The 23,038-nt window shown below is 42.5% G+C and overlaps 1 protein-coding gene across 1 annotated transcript; it reads right to left on the reverse strand.

Annotated features, from left to right (window-relative positions):
* Positions 1 to 7,986: 7,986 nt before the first annotated feature.
* On the reverse strand, positions 7,987 to 22,568 carry frmpd2 (FERM and PDZ domain containing 2). Its single transcript, XM_053414124.1, has 28 exons — positions 22,448 to 22,568; positions 21,724 to 21,887; positions 21,360 to 21,425; positions 21,089 to 21,268; positions 20,855 to 20,930; positions 20,241 to 20,358; positions 19,874 to 20,060; positions 19,221 to 19,292; positions 18,434 to 18,608; positions 18,188 to 18,323; positions 17,955 to 18,093; positions 17,002 to 17,154; positions 16,718 to 16,903; positions 16,411 to 16,570; positions 16,108 to 16,282; positions 15,890 to 15,990; positions 15,335 to 15,415; positions 15,143 to 15,250; positions 14,725 to 14,841; positions 14,119 to 14,300; positions 13,746 to 13,844; positions 12,609 to 12,702; positions 12,205 to 12,290; positions 11,273 to 11,468; positions 9,755 to 9,969; positions 8,577 to 8,643; positions 8,329 to 8,475; positions 7,987 to 8,066 (listed from the first exon to the last, which is right to left on the reverse strand). The coding sequence occupies exons 1-27, from the start codon at positions 22,566 to 22,568 to the stop codon at positions 8,438 to 8,440; spliced, it is 3,492 nt and encodes a 1,163-aa protein (XP_053270099.1). The 3' UTR covers positions 7,987 to 8,066; positions 8,329 to 8,437.
* Positions 22,569 to 23,038: the final 470 nt, after the last annotated feature.

Genomic DNA, 23,038 nt, shown 5'->3' on the forward strand with positions numbered 1-23,038 from the left:
AGCTGGATGCAAACCCGAAGCCCAGCTCTGTTTTCCAGCTACAGCCGCCTGAATATGAGTAGGGACCCTAGAAGAGTGCTTTCTGGCATCTCTGTATTAAAGGGACACAATACAAGCTTTGCTATCGGCTCTACTCCCCCTACAGGTGGCATATGCCTAGTTCAATGTGGTAAATACCAGTGTTGCCACAGTTACTTTACAAGTTACTTGATTTTAAAAGTAACTAAGTTAGATTACAAGTTACTTTATTAGTTTCATTCAGCAGCTGCCGACAACACCCCCGCCGCCTCAACATAAAAATGACAACCGGTTTTGCGAACACTCACTTTATTAGAAACCGCCGGAGGGGGCCCCCCCGCGCGAGCGGAGGGTTCCCCCAGCGGGCGCCGTAGCTGAGGTGATCCGCGAGAAGGGCCCGACACGCGTCCAGAGTCGCCGCCGCCGACAAGTCACTTTAATCTGATTACTGGTTTGGAAATGGTAACGCGTTAGATTACTCGTTACTGAAAAAAGTGGGCGGATTAGAGTAACGCGTTACTGGCATCACTGGTAAATACAAGCTCAGTTTGAGCTTGACTACCCTAAGCCTCATGCGTAACAAAACAAATAGAAATGTTCTGCTAACTTGCCTTGAAATTGGTTTACCTGTCCTCTGATTATGAATAACAGAGTGTGCACAACTGCAACGTGAGAGGGAAAACACAACACCTTCCCCATCTTCGGATATTTTGGATATAATGTACGTGCCAACCACGAGCAGAAGTCAAAATCATCATAGTACTTGTAATATAAGGGTTATTTGATCACATTCAATTATTTGGCTAACTTGCTAATCCTTCTCATGATAAACTATGAAGCAGTTCCAGGCATCCAGGGTGTGCTGTGGCAATGACAGAGGTGCAATTCTCGCTATTTTAGTTTTTTTTTTAACATTAAAAATATTGTTGTAAAGAAAAAGAAAAAGAACCTACCTGCAGTACATACAGTGTCTTTTTTCTCCTACTGTAAAACAACAATCCTCACCTTGATCTAATTCCCTCGCTCATTTTCTCATGCATATCTGGGTGGTGCGTTACATCAGGTTTCGAACCATTAAGTTCCAATGGAGCTTGTTTCATTCAACAGCACAGCACATTTTGCCCCATTAACCCAGCCGGCTCAAGGTCCCTGTGTGGGGGTTCCTGATTTCCTGCTGAGAATAAACTTTTTAAATGCACCCTCGACTGAAACGTTTTAACAAGGGCAACCCTAACGCAGCCATCAGAGGCTGAGTGGTTTGTCTCTGCGTTAATTGTCCTGGGAGAGTTGACTGGTGCTCTCATAACCAGTTCTTCTTACATTAGATGGTATTAATACCCTGTCCACACTAATTAAGCAAAACAAACTTTTACTTCTGTTCGTCTGTTTCCCCTACGAAAACAACTTTAAGTCACACCAACAGAATTGTTTACAAATACGTTGGAAACTTCAGATTATTTGTGTGTGTAAAAAGTTAGTATATGGGAAACAATGACATCACAGCTTACTCTGCGTTTGCCTTCTGTTCCTTTGTGGAATGAGCATGAACCAGAAACAACAATGGCAACTATAACTCAGTTTCTCTACGCTTGATTACCACTGCTATGTGTCATTACAAGTTTGCAGCTAAATGAAGCATCACTGAACCATATTACCGACCTTCACAAGTGAAGTGTCTGCCTCTCCCAATATTAATGGGACCACAGGATTATTATTGGATATTAGATGGATATTTTATCTTTATCACCACCCACATGCTTGTTTGAGCGTTTTTAGTTTTTTTTTTGCGTCTCGTCTAGACGGAGATACAAGTCAAAGGTCACGAGGATGGATATTTTCTGGTGGAACAATAGAAGAGGGGCCAAGAAAGAATCCAATACATTTTTTCGTAGTAATTTATCTAAAAGTGTGGCACCTTCTACTGTGATTATAGTTTTTGTACTCTGAGCTCCTTCCCCTTACGTAATTCCTCATTAAGACTGTTGAAAATGGAGTCCTTCTGGTCTCATCATCACTGTAAAGGGATTCAGGGACATTAAAGTCTAATCACTCCTTTGTTCAGTTCAGTTACAAGTAAATTTCCTCTCTCATTTACGTCCATTACCAGTTTTTTTTGGCCTCGAACCATCCAGATTTTCAGGCCCTGGCCTAACCTCTGCTGCAGGGAGACCGTGACTCTTTCATTGTGGCCGTTTGATCCTTTGCACAGATGGTTTTCTTCAGGCAAAGGTGCTGAGTGAGAGATGAAAAACCACATTAATGCTATCGGAGGAACCCGAGAACGGCTCCAGCTAACAGGGGAGTGAGGAAACCAAACGATTCTAACTCAAGATCAGGATAATAGTTGTTTTTATTGAGGGACCTGAGCCATAGCAGCATATAAAATGTTTTTTTTATAGCTTGACATTTTCCAAATGACACTTGCATGAATGGCACTGATCGAGGGACATTTCATGATAATGTCACCACCTGTCACGATGTCATCACTTCTGTCTTTTATGACGTGATATGTGATTCATGATATTTGATGGTCCACTGGCCAACGAGTTTATGTAGATAACAAACGGCCGGACTCGTGACCAATCTTCTTATTCCAGGACTGGCCTTGGTTCAAAGCTGGAATTCTCTTTTTCAAATAAACTTTAGTAGCAATATAACGTCTTCACATGGCCTTCTACTCATATCCTGACAACACTCAACTGTTCATTTCCTTCCTCTAAAACTGACATCTGGACTTCATGGCTGGCAGAGGAGATCTTAATGACAGCTCAGCAGTTAAAGCTAGATCCAGTCAGAGTGCGTTTCATACCAACACGACTGAGCTCTTCATCTCAGAGCTACCACGACTGTTGATGTGATTATGAATGATCGCCCGCCACTCTCAAATCAGACATTAGGTCGTCCCAACACTCCCACCCAAAATGTGGCCCAGATGCTGGTGTAGGCAGCGGCCATCTTCACATCAAAGTGCTGACTGGCCTTGACCATGCTCACATCAGCCTCCCCCAGTTGACTCTTTGGAGGTTTCATAAGATGATGACGCTACCATATCATGACAAGAACGAAGAGACACCTGTCTGCTCCAGGCTATGGTAAAACCATGTGCTGTAACTAAATCTCTCTGATCCACTCTTCCAGTTTCCAGTACAGACAAGGGTCGGGTTGAGCTACAGACGTTCATATATACATCGCTGCTTTTTTAATTAAGTCCTTCCTTAGTAATGGCTTAAACGTGAAATAAACCTTTTTCTGTTTTTCTTTCCTCTAGTATGTCATAGTTTTTTTTGTATTTAAAAATTCTGCAAATTTAGAAAATAAAAGTTGTAAAGGGAGCTTCTCTCTTCCACAGAAAACTCTGCTGCTGAAACACAACAAAAGCTGCACCTGGCAGTTACCGATTTAAATTAATGCAAACTAATACTTATTTTCTAATCCTCCCCATCCATTTAAAATATTTTCTAATTTGCTTTTTAGGACTGACTCTCCTTTATCTCGATGGAAAGAATTTAAAGTTTAACAAACTTGCTTTTAAGTCAGATAGCTGACTACCCTCAGACAACAAGGGAAATAAATTAAGTTAAAGTGGTTGCTACTGTATTACAATATTTAGTAATAAATAAATGTCCTCAATTAAGGTTTCAACTTTGAGCGGCAAGCAGGAGAGGGACTATTAAAGCAGTGTGTGACTCCCAGATGTAAATGGGTGTAACCACGGGTGAAGAAGGGTGTTACTGAGAAACAGCATATGCATGAGACCCATTACAGCCACCCACCTTCACCTGGATAGTTGGAACCTGTCAATATGTCTTATATTGAAACTAATAAGTTCCTCTGGGTGGAACTGAGTGTTTATTTCACTGAGAGCAGGAGAGCTGTAAATCTCATTTAATGAAGTAATCACTAAACCTTTGGCGTCAATCAGAAAACTGTTCAGCCTCTGGCAGCCAGTCAGTATCCCAATGACTTTGTTCTTTGGGGGAGCAAACATGAGCCAATCTAACCGTGTAATAATTGTATCTGTTTCTCCTGTCTGACACGTTAAGTATCAGATTCCTGTCGTCTAAACGGGTAAATCTCTCAGCATCCTTTCCACCTCGTCGACTGAGACGACCACAGCTCTGGCCCCGGCTCAGGACTCCATGGTCCTTGTTTTGCTTTCGTAAAGCTGCAGCGAAGTATGATGAGGATTTCCGCTGACAGAGCTGTTGAATTTCTCCCTTGTGAGTTGGGCGGCGTGCCCCCGGGGGCGACCTCCCACGCCGCACAATGTTGACATATTCCCAGCTAGCTGTGCAACTCTCCCATTTCTTTTTGATTCTCACACTTCACCTTAAACTGTGTGTAGGTATGTGTGTTTGTGCGCACATGCGACTACACACACACTCACTCCTTCGACCTCTGTTCATCTATTCAACATATTGAACTTTTATTCTCAGTTGACTGCTGACTTTTCATTGACGCCCCTCAATTACCTTTTCAATCTCCCCTGCCTTTGCCTCTGCTCCCTCAGAAACCGGGAATTCTCTGGCTGCACTGCTCCCTTAAAATGTGCAATTACCACTGTTTTCATTTTTAAATATCGAGTCATTTTGGTCAGGATATAATTATAATTAGGATATCCTTTTTCACTTGCCAGTAATAAGTCCGACTTGACGAGTTCCCCTCCACGTTTCACACAGAGCTGGAAGGCTTTTTCCAAAGCCTGCAGTTTTGTGTCGGTGGATGCTTGGCGTCGCAGCCATGGTGATGGATTTGAGGCCCTTCTCAAAAACAACACGGCTTACCTTTAATCGCGGCCGTCCACTTTGCACATTAGCACAATCAATTTAATTGGGGAAATAGTTGAGCGAGAGGTGACATCAAAGACGCAGGCAAATAGCCCAACGCATGCAATCCCCCAGCATCCATAGCTGCCCCTTGACAGGGCTGGGCGTCACGGTGGCTGCAGTGGAAACTGTGAATCGTGCACAATACCTTGTAATGCACAGAGAGGTCTCTGAGGCCTGTCAAACTGCATCACTGTGCCCATTCGCTCTGCTGCTGTTTTGCATGCTACTTTGGGGGTCAGGGGACATCAGGAGCAGATTTGTTTGTCCAGCTCCACCTGTTAGAGATGCAGTATGAAATAATACTCAACTTGTATTGTTTTGGGAGCCAGATTCTCCTTGTTTACATCCAGGGATGGACACTGACAGACCTGACTACTGGTCCGAGCTCCATATACTGTACTCTTTGGGAGTTTTTACACTATACACCATGTCATGCCATGTCACACCAGTCTACGGACGGGAAGTTTTCACACTATGTGTGCTCTATATTTGCCTTCAGAACTTTCTGAGGTATAAGTGCAGGTACTTACACTTACACAAACTTCATATGTTTTCAGGAAGCGGAGTTGATCTGGAGTAAAATCGGTATGACACGTATTTGTTGGCTTCCTCAACAGAAAGGAAGCTCATTCACTTTGAATGGGGTGAGTTGCCGGACATAATTTTGGTCAATAACATTGTTCACTCTTCTTGTCCCTCCTGTTTTTCTCTTCACCAACTCCTGAGAAAAATATCGGGCACTTTAGCTGCAAGGTCTGCCCCATAGACTGCATGTGCAAAGGAGGGACGACATGCTAGCTCTAAAAGTGAAGCCAAAGCATTTCAATTCCCCCCCTGGTGGCTGGCTGCAGTATAGGCAGCGCTCGTATCCAGTATATTTTGGTGTCATTACTGGATAGTAGTAGGAAGAAGCGATCGGTTGTCCATCTTTATATACTCTTTGGTATCCACCGTCTTTATCAGATACTTAGCATACATTTGAGTTATTAGAACTAAGAACAACTGACTGTGCTGTCGAAAACAAAACTGGTGAGGGGGAAAGTTGCAGGCTGCAAAACCAAAGCAATGAGCTAAGAGGTGTTAAAACCATCTGTAGGGGTGAGGAAAACAAGTGACCTTTTGCAAAATAACAAGTCATACAGGACATCAAAAATATTTAATTTAACTGATTAATGCTGCTTTAGTAAGCGGCAATTTGTAATGCTAAGAAATGAGCTCAGCAGGTAAATAAAGATGAATAATGTCATGGCGTCTGGAGCAGGTAGCCAGAGCACTGCACCTTTTATTACCTGCATGGAAATTCAGAGAAAGTGTCCCAGAAAAAGAAAACTGTGATAAAAATGACTTAAGGCTCCACTTGATTGGCTGATTAACGTGTGCCTCAAAGAACAACAACGTTTTCTAAGTAGAGCAGGAAATGGCTAATGGCCTCCTTTCCTTTTTTAAAAGTCGTGCTTTTTGTTGCACGCCGTTACAGTCTCACACAACACTTGGCACCATTAACGATGGCTCGATTCCAGCATATATGCATCTATGAAAAAATCCCCCATAATGCTGTGTTAGCACTTAATGAAAGGTTCCCCAGCGAGTTCAGTCAAGCATCTGCAAGGTTGTTAGGACACAATGCAAGTGCAAAATCCTGTGCATGCTTTTTATGCTAAATCCAAACTGAAAACCGTTCCCTCCACTCCCTTCAACTTAAAATATTTACATGTATTAAACACGATGCAGGCCTAAGAAGAATCGAAAACACAGGACGTGGTTTTGTTTTTGATTCCTCATTCTTCTCACTGCTCGCCTTAAAATATGGAAATTGCTATGATTTCAACTGTGGTTACTCAAAAAAACTGCTTCAAAATCCCGATCCCACCTGTAGGGGAAACCTGTGTATAGCCGAGGGCGAATCTTGCATTGTCTCCCTTTAAAACCTCCCAACCCCTCACTTTAGTGAGACAGAGATGCCTGCAGAGACAACTGGTGGAGAAAATCCATCTCCCCTCTGTGTCTCACTCATCAGTCATCACCACATGCACTGACCCAAGCTGAGGCTGCAGAGGTCAAGACCACGCTGTCCATCTCTGTTACTCCCGGTCATGAATAAACAGAGGCCAGTGAATGGGTGTGCATGTCCGTCAGGGCGATCACATACACACAAAGACACACACACACACAAACACACGCACACACACAGCCTCGTGCCGACTCCCCTGACATAATTAGAAACATTTGGGATCATTTGCAAAGGGAACACAAGCTTTGATGGGATCCAGATGCACTACTGGGTTTCACCGAAATACAGGAACCCTTATTTACAAGGGGCCATTACAGGCTTCTCACCCAGGGAGGCGTGTGTTGTGTGTGTGTGTGTGTGTGTGTGTGTGTGTGTGTGTGTGTGTCTGTGAGAGAGTGTGCGTGTGTGTGTGTGTGTGTTTGTGTGTGCGTCTGAGTGTGTGTGTGTGTGTGTGTGTCCAGATACTAAATGAGTGTTTGGACGTGTGGATCATACATTTTCAGGTCAGACTCTGTTTAATTACATTTTTTGTAAGATGTCATTTCTAGATACAACTGAGGTGTTTGTGTGAATTCATGACTCTCTTGGTGGCGTTCTGCACATCTTTATTTTTATGTTTTTGTGTCTTTTCTTTTACAATTGTTTTCCTGTCTTCTCTTTTATTGTCATCCTTCTTTTGTTGTTCTGTGGAGGAAAAATAACGGAATATAGTTAAATGGCAGACAAAGAGCACTGAGCATTTCTGATTGCAAAACAGGGAGGACAAGGGTAGTAGCTTTTAGTGAAATGCTGCCACCTTGTGGTGAAGATAAAGAACAATTGATAGGGTTGAGGTTTAGGTTCACCTAAGTCGTTGGGTCAGTTAAACCTTGGCTGCATATCAAACTTAGGATTTGGTTTTGCTTATGTGACACAGGGTTCAACTTGTGATTGAAATCAAATTTAAGTGATATCTGTCAATATAGCAGATAAATTGGGCGTCGGTTTTATGCAGGATATTTTAATACTAATTTCCACATTAAACCAACACACAAATCCAAGAAAGATATAAGTAACACATCCGAACTAAGTCCGATACAAAGCAATATCATTAAATTGTCACTTCATCAAGTCACTCGCCTTTTTGTCCAGTTATCCTCTTCACAAATCTTCACTTTCAGCCCCCGACCTCTGTGCTTTCCTGCTCCATGTCGGGTTCTTCAGCGCGCCTGAAAAACAAACAAGACAAAACTCCCCCTGTTATTTAAAGCCTCCTGTGTGCTGCCCCACCCCTCATCTGAACACTGTGTTTCTCATGTGTGCTTGGCTGTGGTGTTTGGTTTGAGTCGACTGAAGACATCTCCGTGGTGCACTGAACACCACTAAACAGACGTCCCACTGTCTTTGTGACGTGAAGGTGAAATACGATCAGACACAGTGAAGAAGTGTCACTACAAATCACATCATGTCCCATTAGCGAACAGCACTGACCTTTCTGTAGTGTCCATGCTGATTGCTGAGATCAGTTGATAACGCCACTGTCCACTGATCAGAACAGCCTCCCCAGCCTTGTTTCATCAGTCCACCACTGTGGTGTCACTCATGTGCCAGTGAACTGATCGATGGAAGGAAGCATCCCTGCGGAAAAAACAACTACAGGTCAATTAAGTACTTTGGGTTTGTGTGTGTGTGTGTGTGTGTGTGTGTGTGCGTACGTGCGTGCGTGTGTGTGTGTGTACCGTGGGCAGGCCGATAGAGAGTCAGTCGAACCTCAGGTGGTGAAAGCTTGAACAGCCTCAGCACTTTCTACAAAAAAAGAAAAACTGTTATGTTAGTGAACCTGCAGTTACAGGAGCTGCTGTTCAGTGTAACTAAAATAAAATAGAAAATGATATAAGAAGAAGCAACTCCTGTTAGCTTAAAGTGTTTATATCATATATATAGTAAATAAATGTAAGTAAGAATCTTATATCTCCATTCATATTTGAGTACAATATTGGATATAATACTGAGCCAATTTATGGAAAAGGTACAAAGTCTACATGAGCTTATAAAACACTGCTTAATGGCTCGAGAAAAAAAATACACAATTGACTGTATATAAAGATGGACGACCCATCCGTGACGTTGTGTTTGACATCACAACATGTTCCGTTAATCAGACTCTGCATGTTCCCTTGCCAATGGATAATTATTTAATCCCAATGAAAGGTTTGTTTGTTGTAATCCTATTGTTAGGCCTGTTAATTCTAAACCTATTCTTCAATTACAGGATGTCGATCTCGTTCCTCACCCCACATGACTCCCTGCCATGCCACAGCATCACATACAGACAGTTTGTGGCCATTTAATGCTTCCCCCCTAACCAAGACCCTCACAAAGCTTCACTTTTTTTTAAACAGTCTCCAGAGCCCTAAAATCTAAAAGCTAGAATGATGCATACACCCACACCAAGGCCCATATTTTACGCTTTCTCGAAATATTAAAGAAATTGATAAAAAAAAAAACTGGACACACCCCTTGATCCGGATCTATACCTAAATGTAATGAGTTCTTCTCTGACCCACCAAGTTTTGTGGAAATCTCTCTTTTAGTTTTAACATAATCTTGCTTACAACCAAACAAACCAACCATCAAACAAACTGACAGAGGTGAAAAAATTTGTCAGGGTAAGAACAATCCAAAATGTTTAACCTTCAACTAAACAAATATGAAACATGAACTTATAGTAAAAGAATAGCATACATATCGATCACATTAGAGACACCATAAACCCTAAAATGAATAATGGTCCATAGAGAATTAAAGTACTAAATAAATGAAAGAGAGTTCTACACTGACTTGTGAAGAAACATGTCCAAACAGATGAGTCAATATGAATGAATAAAAATGGACTCAATTTGAATTTTGCTCATACTGGATAGGAGAGATCCTTGAGCGATTGTCCGTTGACGGCCAACAGGACGTCTCCTTCCTTGATCCTGCCGCTCTGCTCCGCCGGCTGACCGGGGAAAAGCTGCTTTATCCGCACCAGGCTGCCAAAGTCCGGCGTGGGTGGATCCAGCTCGCACATGACGAAGCTGAAACCCAGGCCTTTGGCGCTCTTGTTCAGCGTCACCTCCTGGGTGTTGTCTAAAGGGTTCAGAGGTGGGAGGGGATGGAAGAATGAGGAGGTGGAGATGTGTGGAGGTCGAGAGATAAGAGTAATAAGAGACAGGGGAGTGGAGGGGGGGAGTGGAAGACAGGGAAGAAAAAGCTGTTTGAGATTGTTTTAATTTCGTTTTGTCTTGTTGAGCTCTAAACACATATTTATGCTGAGCACAGCAGGACAAAGAGAGTCCCGACTCGGTTTTGTGGACGTCCTCCAGAGGTCATGTCCAAAAGCAGCCTTACTGTGACAGGATTTTGATGTACTTGAGCATGGCATTAGTTCAGGCAGGTCACAAAGCAAAGCTCAACCACAATCCAGTACGTCAGTTGACAGCAGCAGATCTCTACACCAGCCCACATCAGCTGATTAATGACTGATCTGTTCTGTGCAGGGATCTTTTGGATGTTGCTCTCCTTGCCTCACTTTCCAAGGAAGCTCATGGAACGACAGGAAAGTGTGCTCTCCCTACCTTAAAGGCATTATGCTTATGATGACCTCCACCCTTGCATCCACTTGTATGAGTTGAGGTTCTTGGGTGGGGAGATATTATCACAATGATTATCATGACTCCACAATCCGGGTGACATGACCTTGTTCCATTCTTGGAGGAGGTCTGTTTGTCCACTTTCCTTCAAATATGACCAAATCATGTTTGTTTTTTCCCTCGACAAAATTATAATTCCGTCATCAAATTCCAGGCCTTTTCTTTTACGATTAAAAATAAGAATTTAATTGTGATAATTTGCATGTGCTCTTCTATGGATGTGATGACACTGACCACAGGTGTGAACAAGTGTTCATGCGGGGTCATTCTGAATAATTAAATGGCAATGGGAAAACTGTCCATTGTTGCTTGATCCGCTGTGTGGGATCAAGCGAGTGTCAGCGACGAGGACAGAGGACAGACGTGGGATGACAGATATAGAAGGACAGGGTGAAGGATAAGGCCAGAGGGATAAGAAGAGGTAGGTCAGGGTCAAGAAGGAAGATCAGGATGAAGGGGAGGAAGTGTGTAAAAGTTCACCTTGAAGCAGTCCGACCCGCCTGCTCAGCTATTAACACACAAAACGGCTTAAAGTCGACAGGCTCTCTCACGAACGTTCTACCTCACATTGAGACCAGAGCTGCGTGTGTCAGCTGACTTAACACAGTAACGTTTCTACCCTCGCTCGTCACCAGCAGAAACAATTTGGTAATATAACATAGGGCTAGTCGTTTTTAGACATTTTGACAGTTAATCGTTACATATCATATCTTTAGAACTCCATTGGTGTGGCGTGCTACCATCAGTCAGGAAGCTGTAGTCTCTGGGCTGGTCGCTGACCGTCCTCGTAGGAGTGCTGTTGGACGAGCGGTCTTTGAGTCCCCGCCGACTTGTGGCTGGACTGAGGCTCTGATTGGACGCGCTGCTGCTGGTGTCTGCACTGAACGAAACCCTGGGCAGGTTCACCAGCTCCCGCTCCACAACCATGGTCACCACCTCGAGAGGAGACAAGGGTTTGATTGAGAGAAATACAAACATCAACATTAGCCATGGCCGGCATCCAGGTTTTTTTCCTAAGAAAAGTACTAAAATGAAGATCTCGTTTTCCCTATTAAAGCACATATGGCAGACAGAACATTCATTATAGATATAATTTTTAATTGAATTTGGGCAAAGATCATTAGCGACCACAGCAACCACGCTGCCACCATTCATAACAAAACCTCGTCCAATAAATATAATTATATTTATACTATTCGCATAACAAGGCAAATAGTATAAATGAAAATGGAGTGCAATGTGTCCGGGGAAAAAAGCTATCACAAAATCAGAAATTAAAGCAACTGTGCTCACACACTTTTAACATACCAGTAAACTGGTTATCATCACAAGTATATATCTTTTGGAGACAAGAATAACTTTCACCACTGACTATATTCAGACACACTGCGAGGCGTTGATTACAATGTTACAGAATTAATGTCCATCACAACCTCAGATGTAAATGAAAAATATCCACAGTGCACGCAGTCTTGGATCGGGTAGGGAGCGAGTAACTGTATGTTTATTAACTTTTATGTAGTCTTTATTATTTATTTATTCAAAAAAGTACACTACTAATATGCGAGGGGGCTTGACTGGGGCTGCATAGATTTGTCACATGACTATAGCCCACCCTATAGTTGTATTGTGTATTGCTTGAAAGAGCCATCACTTAAGAGAAGGGTCTTACCTCTCCAGTCTGACTCAGACGCTCCACAGCCTGCTGGTAGGTGAAGCCCTGGAAGCTAATCCCATCCACCTCCAACAGTCTGTCGCCTGTAACAGACAAATATACAAAGAAAAAGATGAATTACAGTTTAACTATCCTATGTGTTTTTCTCTATTCTTGTCTTAGTTTTATATTAAGTTTGTCTCAGCTTGGAACCTTCTGTTCGTTTCAACTTTGTCTTGTAAAATCCATCCATTCTGCTTTGAAATATACACACCAATATGAATGTTGTATTGTTGTATAGAAGTGTTGTATATCTGTGTCACAGTGTTAATCAGGATGTTGTTATTGTCAACTACCTGAAAATGTACCATATTAACCATTGTGGTCAATCCAATGTTGGATTTGTTGTTGAGCTGTCGTACCTGTATGGACACGTCCGTCCCTCTCTGCAGCCCCGCCTCCTATGAGACTCTTGATGTAGACTCCTCCGCTAGGAAGGTTAGTGTTGACGCCACCCTGAACAACCAGTGACAGAGGCTTTCAGTGTTATTATTGGTAAAGAGAGATCACAGAGTGTGATAAATGTAGCAAGCTCAGGGTGGTAACTTTACTTGATCGCGACAAAATAAAAGCATGGATAACACCAAAGAAAATTATCTAATTTTGGTTGGCCAAGTTAGGCCAAGGACCAAAAGATGCTGTAGAATAAAAAAACTCCTGTGTTAATAGACATAGACAACAACTACCCAAAGATAATGTTGTTAAAATCACTTCACACATCACTCTACTGCAACTTCAAAACTTTGGGTGCTTTTTTTTTAATAAGGGTTACTGCATGCGGGGTTTATAAATTGTACCTGATAGTTTAATGCATCTTAAACCAATTCTCCACTGTAAGACTTCAAACAATAATCATTTGACTGGTGACTTTTTCTTCCCAAAGACTTTAACTGTATAAAAAAGGAATGCTTTCAATAGTGGAGTATTAGAATACTTCTACCACCAATGGCTGCCGTGCAGCTACCATGCAGTGGTGATCAGTGAGGTGATCTCTCTCTCTCTCTCTCTCTTTTTCTCTCTCTCTAATCTTGTCAGACCGCAGATGTTAATTAGATTGAGAGGTGCAGACTCTCTGACCCACTGCTGAAGATGAGTCGCTGCACTAATACTTCGTCCTTCCTGACTGTTCATTCCTAATGATTTTAATCAAATCACTCCAGTGTAAATACATTGATCATATGAATACAAGAGTCCATAGACATACAGCTATTGTTAATTGAAGACTCTAAACTGCCTGTAGGTATGAATGTGTAAGTACTGCGATACTCTGGAGCATTTGCATATACAATTCAAATTTTATATGGGCAAAATGTCCATGACAACCTTAACAATGACTGAACTGTGGTTTGTTTCAGCTTTGCGTCTCAGTGGCGGATCAAGGATTTCTCCACACAATTCCTGATTCAGTAATGTGCGCATTTAAATCATTCCTTGTTTACTGTTTTCTGCAAAAATTTCATCTACAGTGTCACTGGAGTTTAAATGTTTTCCGAACTCACCGAGATGCTGATGCCCAGACTTCCTGCTATCTTCCTCAGCTCCACGGTGATCTCCTCCTGCCTCACAGAGTTCAGAGAGGTAGACAGAGATGAGCCGTCCTGAAAACCACACACACAGAGACAAACTGAGTGAGTTAACTGCCCTCTGGTTAAAAAACCATCCCAGTGCAGTGTATTTGTATGGGTTCTTTTAGGTTATCACTGTTTTTCCAAACCTTATATGTATTTGACATGCCACTATAATTTAATGACAATAGGACTTACTGGAGGTAGATGTTTTTACTGTTTTTATCAATTCGGACCTCCCCTATAGGCTGAAATGCTACTGATTTCTCGTTTTATTAAACCATCTGAACCATCACCACGATTCTACCTGTGCACTGAGGAGTCGTGGTCCACAGGGGACGTGCAGCCTGTTGCCGGTCTTTGGTGTCATCATGACCGAAACTATATCATCCAGGCCGCTGTCCTGTGATCGGCCGCCAGTCATCAGTGTGGTCTGGGATTCGTAATTCCTCAGCACAGGAGAGCGCAGGCTGTTGTGACTGAGGGACGCTGGAGACAAACAATAATAAAGTAGCTTAAATTGCTTATTGTCACCTCGGAATACTGAAAATGTTGATGCAGTATCCAACTTTTACTTTGGTAACAATTAGACATTGTAGAAGAATCTGTAACAGACATTCAGAACAGTTCATCCAGAGACCCAACAACCAAGTCAATGTTCATCACTAGGAAATGGAGGTTAGCAAAGATCTAATATTTACATTTTATTCATATGGAGCAGGTAACTCAATAGGCTAATTACTATGTCAGCCTATTTTGCTCATAAACAAAGAAGGGTAAAGGGTCACAGCCACACACACACACATACACACACACACACACACACACACACACACACACACACACACACACACACACACACACACACACACACACACACACACACACACACACAGAGAGAGAGAGCAAGCACCTTTTGGCTGTGAGATAATGAGCTGCACCTCCTCGGGGCTGCTCTGCATGACCTCTGCAGCTTCACTGAAGGTGACGCCCTCCAGGCTGATGTGGTTCAGAGAGATCATACGACCACCTGAGGGCAAAGGTCACAGTGAAATGACGCTGGTGTCCAGTAACAGTAAAGAAGAGAAAGGCCCCCCCCCCCACCACTTCTGAAACTCTATGTGACAGCCCCAAAGGTCCACAGATTCCCACCCAAACCTCCCATAGCCTCTCTGCCCTCATTTGCACAGTGACACATTTGCTGCATCCAGAGAGAGATGCTGGATGAAGTCAAGAGAAAATTTATCACCATTAAACTCAAAACAAATCTTTTAGCTTAAATTTTCTAAGGGAAAAAGGAGAAAGCAATAATGATCCACGTGATTATTTACCTGGTCTGATGCGTCCATCCTTGTCAACTGGTCCACCAGGAATAATGGAGGCAATGAAGATGCCCAAGTCATAACACCCCACTGTGTCCTCTCCCACTATCACTATACCTGGATGGACACAAACCACAGGTGTGTGAACAAGAGAAGAGAGAGCATTTCTTCAGTCGCCATCGTGGAGTGTGGTGGGCTTACCAAGGCCAAGCTTTGGGTCTTTCTTTAAGGAAACACAGATGACTTCTCTCTCTGATGACAATCCCAGCTTAGGCCGAGTTTCTTTGAGAAGTGAAGTGAAAGAACACATAAACATGAACATACACCGTATATATATGTAACAATGACAATCCCCAAAGCAGTAAAGCAGATTGTTTTAGAGACCTTTGGAGGGGGCAAAGCATCCCAGGCAACTTCTGATATTAAATACTTTCTAGTCCTAACTCAAGATTCAAGATTCAAAACAGTATTGTTCAATAATATAGGCATTAACAGTATCTAATCTGATTTTAAACAATGAGACTCAATAAATTACCCTGGAATAAAATGTATTCCAGCCCTGAACAGCTAAGATTATTTAAAGTTAGGGTTGGTAAACCTGAGGAAACAAGTAAGAGCAGGCTACAATATTCACCTGTTACATACCATCACCTCCCATCAGCCCACTGGTCAAAGCCCTACCCTCAAAACAAATGAACCGGAATTTTTTGTCATGTGTCATGTGTGGGTTATCAGTTATGCTTGGGTATTCTGTACCTCTGGCTGCTGGCGAACCAGAGGGGACCTCAGAGCCACTCCTCAGAGAGAATGCTGGGGAATGCATGCCAGTGCTGCTGGGCTGACTGCTGGAGCCGGTACTGCAGAAGAAACCCACAAAGAGAAAAGCTGAGAAAAACTTCTTCAGTTGTATTTTAAACACTTTTAAAAAATATTTCTTTTTAATATGGGGAAAAAAATACACAATGACAATGAACCTCTGCTCGTTGAGGCTCTGTTGCGGCTGTTTGACCCGAGCCTCGATCCTTGCTGTGACGTCATCACACAGCTTGGTTAGGGACTCCTCCTGAGGTGTGGTCAGACCGCTTTCATCCTGTGGCGTCTCGGAACAGGAGAAGGTCTTGAGCCGGCTGCTCTGGGCACGACAAACTGCTGCATACTGCACAATGTTAGCTTCTGGAGGTAAAAGCAGATACATATAAGTCTTCAGTTATCGGAAATAAGTTTTGTTGGTTTATCTTTTCGCCAGTGCTCTCTCTCTGTTGAGTCGAAAGGCTGACCTGAGTTCAGGCTGTGGGTGAGTTGGCGGGAGCTCATCTCGTTGTTGAACTTATGCTGGGCGGAGCACAGGTTACACAGATACTTGGCTACCTTCGACCTTTCTGTGATGAAGATGTTCTTCTTCTTGCTGCCACGGCTCTCCACTATAAACTTATGCCTCTGCAGGGACATGCAGGAAAAGTTTTAAGAAAATGGTTAAAAGGTAATTTAATTTCATACACGAAATGGGATTAAACTAGGCGTTTTTTTTTAGACATTTTAACGAAGAATTTTTACACATTACACAAATATCAACATTACACTCACATTTGAAGAGATGGTTGCGGTCTCCCTCCAGAAGAAATTCTTACTGGTGGACCTGCAGCCGTCTTTAACCTCATAGACGATGACTCCTTTGGCACAAACCCCGAGGATGATCTCTCCTTCTAAAGGCTTTTTTTCACGCGTCACACGATGGAACAACACACCGTATTCAGGCAACTGCTGACAGACCTAATGGGACAAACAGAAAGTAGCAACCATATTTCAGATGAAAGAAATGGTGCTGGACTTCCACAATCAACAGATATAGATTTCAAATTTTTCCCTACTTTGAGGAACTCAAGCTCTGATTCGTCAGTGAGCATCTGGGCGTTGTTGGTCTGAAGTCGGAGCAGCTCGTCTTTAATGTAAGGCAGGGCACGTTTCTCCATCACACTTTTGGGGATGTACTGGTCCGGGCGGTAGTAATTCCTACCATACACCTTAAACAACAAATCAAAACCTGGTATTTACACAATCCGTTACATGCTGTTAGTTCATGTAGATGGCATTGTTCAAATTATAAAGTTGAATTTTAATGCTAAATCATATCAAATAATTATCAAATCATAGTTAAAGAGAGAAGGAAAATTCACATTGGGAGGGATAGAAGCGCTTTAATCTCAATCTCAAACAGTAACAGATTCATAGGAAATATAGACTGAAAGCACAGTAGTAACACCATAGACTGTATATAAAGCATATCGAACGCTGCCATCTCAAGCCAGAGTCAGTGCAGTAGCAATCGGAGGATGATTGATATCGAGGTCCCTATGATACGTGCGCTAGACCAATTGGGAGTCAGTCTCAGCTGTCAATCATGATGTTTATACCCCATTGTTATTGAATCAAATTACTAATTAAAACCAAACTTAACAGGAAAATGAACAATCAAACCAACACCAGTGGGATAAGAACTACCAAAAGTAACAAAATAATTATTTGATGTTTACTATACTTTTTGGTCTGGTCCTTGTCCCACTACTAACATGGAGAAGGCAGGGTTAATGGCCATATTGCAGCCAACCACGATCGAGATGGTTTGGCTTCACTTCTGGGGAGCTTTCATTTCATCTGTGGTTATATACAGTCTATAGTTTTTCCTCTCAGAGAGCGACAGGCCTAAACTAAACTGCTGCTTTATCAGGCATATTGTGAATCACTCAACTATAATGGAAGTGCAGTACAACTATACTGGAGGGCCCCTTTAACAGCATCTGAGGAGACCACTGCCCCGACTAACCTCAGGCATGCAGTCTCCATACTCCGTCTGCAGGGCCAGAGCACCCAGGTACAGAGCAGTCTCCTCGTGGCAGGACAGCCGGTCATCCAAAAGGTCTCTCCTGAGCTGGAGGTAATACTGGTGGCGGGTCTGTTTGTGCCTGATAGAGAAGCCAAACACATCTGAACAATTAAACACTAACGTCCGTAGTAGGTATATTGCTTGAAAAAAGAAAGGAGGAGAAAGATACTTACAAAAGAAGAGACATGTCACTGACAAAGAATTTGACCCTGAAGAAAAGAACAAAGTTGGTTGTAGGCACTTTCTTCCAGCTATCTGGAGCAACTTTGGAAATCTTGGTATCGTTGTCCACAAAGAAAAACTCATTATCTGAAAAGAGAAGTGAAAAAATCCAAGTGGATACATCACGGGGAGAGACAGAGTATTTGATTCACTACCAGGGCAGTTAGTCATTTATCTGTTATCCTGTGCTGCTTTACCATCAAGGTAGGCGAGGCCAAAGTAGAAATGTTCCATCAGGTTGGAGTGAGCCACAATCATGTCAAAGACGTCTCCTCCTCGGGACTTCACCTCACACTTGACCAGGATGCTCTGACCATTTGGCATCACCACACTCAGCTCTCTCTGGGTGGTTGAAGATTTCCCTTTCTTTGACTATCAAAAAGAGAACATGCGTTCGAAGAGGGGATTTCTGTTGCATTATCTTTAAGAGCCTTAAAAGGGCAACGGGAGGGACCATTGAAACAGTTAGTGGTATGGTTTATAAAGTGTTGCATAAAATAGAAAAATCTGATTTTTAACAGATCACTAAGAACCACATTTTTATTCCTTGCAATTTCAAGCCTTTAGTCAATGAGGTGTTGTATTCTAGTCTTTTAGGACTTGCATCATTACAAGCAGGTTGTGCAACAGATTAATCACCAACACGGACCCTCCTCGGCTTAAACAGTCAGCTTATCATATATGAATGAATGACAGGTCACTTGGTTGAGTTTAATAGGAAAAATTTGTGTTAAAAGTGAATTGGTTTCAAAACAAATTTGATGGATCTCGCTTTGAATTTTAAAAGAATGAAATTTGAAATTTGAAAGGAAAGGGTGTGAGTCACATTATCTATATATGTATATCACTGGTCAGTACAACTTCCAGCTGCTGGTCTCACTGAGTGTCGTCCACACAAATTTTTTTGAGATATGTCATTTAAATACTTTTAGAAATAAAATAAAATATATGTACTGAATTTATTACATTTTTTCTACAACTCACCACAATGGATCCAGGCAGCTCCAAGACGACAAGAGGCTCATCTAAAATTCTCACAAACTCAGGACCAAGGTCCTGCAACAGACAAGGAAAGAGAAAGAAAACAGTTAAAGGGGACATATTATGCCCATTTTACCACAGTTGATATGGTTCCTTGTGGTCTTAATGAAGTGTCTATAACATATTTTGGTCAAAATACCACAAGGATCATTTAAAACCGGACCCATTTTACCCTGTCTAAAACAGCCCTCCTCAGAATGACCTGTTTTGAGTGCCCCGCCCTCCCTAGCGTTGGCTCACTCGTCCAAAGCCATGTAGCGAGACTCCCTACATGGGCATGGTGTGACTATGACGTTTATTTCGGTCGTAATCCCATTCGACGAACTCTAGCGTATCATTTCTGAAATAGAGGAACCACAACAAATCGCGGGAGTTGTTTTTTTCCAGAAGTTTTTGGACGGTAGACATGCCAGATACCCAAATTAACGTGTAGAAGCACTGCAAAAGTGGAATTTTCATAATATGTCCCCTTTAATCGGTTGTCGTCGTGTCAGTAACACAGATGATACCTCGGTGTGTCTGTGAGGTTCTAAATGCTGGAACCCAATGGGATGTATTAATGGATGTCATAGAAGAGTTGGCATCATTTGGCTCACCTTGGCTTTCTTGTCATTCAGACTCAGGGTGGAGTCAAACTGTGTCAGCGATCTTAAGTTGGCAGCTCGATTACCGTCCCTGTACGGACTACATGGGCTGCGGTCCAGCTGCTGCCAGTTGCCGTAACTCTCTCTGCGTCGACCTCCAGAGGGGATCCTGGAAAAATTTGAGTTTGCCATTCTCAGTCTGATGAGAGTCATGAAACCACCGCAGGTGTGTTTATGATTAATGTGCACATTTTATATATTGCATCTATATGCCTGTCACACCTTTTCTTTTTTCTTATTCAAAATTCAAAGGATATGAACACATCAAAGTAAGAATGACGACTTCAAAACTGTGGAAACCTGACTTTTTGACAAGCACGTGAACGCACGGATCATGCACACTTCATACCCTGTATGCTCGGATGGATAAGACGCTCCAGAGAATGTTCTGGAAATCTTCCTCTTCATCGCCCATGTTGAGTAACTGAAGGAGCCCACTGGAAAAAAGATGGTCCATGATACTTATACAAAGTTTACACAGTTTACGTCCCTTTTTCTTTGCTGAGAATTGGATGAGAAGATTGATGACATTTGTCCGTGTGCTGAACATGAAGCTACAAGCAGACGTTGGTTGGCTCACTAATACATTTGTTTTGTCCCGTCTTAAAGATTCCTACAAGTACCCAAATGTAGCTAACAAATACCTTAGCTGTTGCTAGGTGAGCGTCTCATTTTCGTTCGGATGAGGCGCCTCTAAATCTCACAATTTATGAATACAAAACAAAAACTTAAGTATATGCTTTGCTCTGAGCTTAAGATCTGCTACAAGTGGTTTTATTGGCTTATGCTAAGATAACCAGCTGCTGGCAGTAGCTTCATATTTAGTGTACCGACAAGAGAGTAGCATTTATCTACTCATGCAACTCACAGCAACAAAGTGAATATAACCAAAATATATTGTTTCAAATCTGACAAAAGGCATCACGTTCTTACTGTGTAATCTGTCCCTGACCATTTGACTGCGGTCTGTTAGCTGGGATCCATTTTCAGCTATGGACACATGATCAACCTGCAAAGACATCATTGTCCAGCTCAAGGAGCAAGCAGAAAGTGGGTGGTATCAGTAAATTCAAAAGAAAATTGAAGCAAGCTAAATGAAAACTTTTCAGAGCTAAGCAAGAGCTGAAACCACACAAGTCAACCACGCCCCACTTGCTTCACACTCACTGAGTTCCTGTAGACGTCTTCCACCAGCTGCCTTACGAGGCGCTCAGCAGGAGGCAGCATGGCGGCCTTGTGGTGAAGCTCACACGTCTCCAGCACCGTCAGGAGGTCGGTCCGCCTCACCACCAACTCTTCACACATACTGAGCAGTAAACCCTCCAGCCCTGCACTCAGCTGGACCGGCTGTGAGGAAACAGGTGACGGGAAAAGAGATGATGCTAAAAAACATTCAAGAGTACGTTTAAGCAAGAGAAAGTATGAGGGAGGAACGTACCTGGTTATGAGGTAGATGATAATCAACGCACCAGTAAAGAGTCATCCCCAGTGAGTACACAACCATCTGATAGAAGGCAGAACAGGCAAACACTTATTCCTGCTCATATAAAAACGATTTGTCTCAATTCCTTTCCTGGGAGAGTTATTGAATAATGACGCTAATTTTTATCAACTGATTACTAACCATTTTTGCATTGATTAAAGGGTCATGGTCACAAACAAAAACAATTTTAGAGCACATAGCCAATTACAGCTTTTCTTCTGTCCTAACCAACATGTTAAGTTAACCCTGGGTCAGTTATAGTTCTACATACATTTTGTATCAGATGTCATCAAAACAACTATATTAGTATTTTTCCAACCTTCTCAGCTGGATTCCTGGTTGAGGCAGCATAAGCCTGCTGGACCTCGGGAGCCGTGAAGGAGCTAATATCTTCATATCTCGCACAGCTCTTGAAGGCCAGACGCCCGGTGGCTGACAGTAGCACCGAGCCTGGGCTTAGCACGCTGCACATGTTGCTAGAACCTGAGCAGAGAGCAGAAGAGACTTGGAACACACATAGATGTGGGCCTCTTTAAGAAATTATACGGCACTGCAGGCCTTCTAGTGGCCCGAGCAAGATGGATCCAAGCCTAAATGTGTCCCTTATATCCACCAAAAAATGTATGTCTGTTTTGGAATAAGGTATAATCTGGATATGAACAGCTGGCCATGGCTTACTTGTGGCCTAGATCTGGCAAACAGGAGCAGACTGCCCATCATTACAAGCAGTATGTGGGCCAGGATGTGGGATATGAGCCATATCTGGGCAAAATTATATTTTGCAATGTGGAGAAACTCGTTATATTGACCAGCTCAAAGGATTTGATAGCCATCACTGGATCTATATTCTCTGTTTGTTTTATAAAAAGTCTCGGATAGAAAGGATGATGAGCTCAGTGCAAGCAAGGAGGATACTACTACAAAAAAATCTCCATGGTAACCAGCACCACATTCTATTTGAATGCATGCTACCTTAGAATAGGAGCCCTGTAGCCAGGTAACATGTGGATCTAGAAGGAAGTGTAACTCGTAGCTTTGGTTACTTTTGTTTGAGATGTCTAGTAGGGCCTCAGTGGTGGCGAGCAGCAGACACCACACCTCATCCTCGTCCAGCGGTGACCCCCGGGCCTCCAACACTTCTGCCAGGGTCACAAACGTACCCATCCTGACAAGGAAACACACATACACTGATTTTCTGGAAACCTTTTCTAACCTTAACCAGAGTAACTTGCCTTACCCTGAACCTAAACTTAACCTAAACCAAACCTAACCTTAATCTAACCTGTTTTACATTACCGGGACTTGTTTTTTGTCCACATAAAGAAGACAAGTCCCTTCAATGTGACTGTATTAACAGATTTAGGTCCCCACAACATTAGGAATACCTGCACCACACACACACACAAGCAGACACAAAACATAGTCATTTACCGCTAAAGATTGATCGTACTTTTATAAATTCCATAAATATTGTGCACTACATTTTGTTGCAGTATCCAAAGCTTATATTTTCTTTAAAGTTGCAATACAACTTTTGTGTGTACAACTATATACTGTATTTTTTTCAAGGTGAGAGTTGACAGCAAGGATATCCTGTTGAACCTTTGGAGGTGAGAGGTTAGCGTTTCAGACAG

Source organism: Pleuronectes platessa, chromosome 21 (assembly GCF_947347685.1).
Source record: "Pleuronectes platessa chromosome 21, fPlePla1.1, whole genome shotgun sequence".
Taxonomy (NCBI): domain Eukaryota; kingdom Metazoa; phylum Chordata; class Actinopteri; order Pleuronectiformes; family Pleuronectidae; genus Pleuronectes; species Pleuronectes platessa.

Coding starts and splice junctions, on each gene's coding strand:
- frmpd2 (XM_053414124.1), bottom strand. CDS start 22,568: ATGGGTACGTTTGTGACCCTGGCAGAAGTGTTGGAGGCCCGGGGGTCA. Junction 20,359..20,854: donor GGTCAGGGACAGATTACACA/GTAAGAACGTGA, acceptor TCTTTTTTCCAG/TGGGCTCCTTCAGTTACTCA. Junction 8,476..8,576: donor TCTCTATCGGCCTGCCCACG/GTACACACACAC, acceptor TTTTTTCCGCAG/GGATGCTTCCTTCCATCGAT.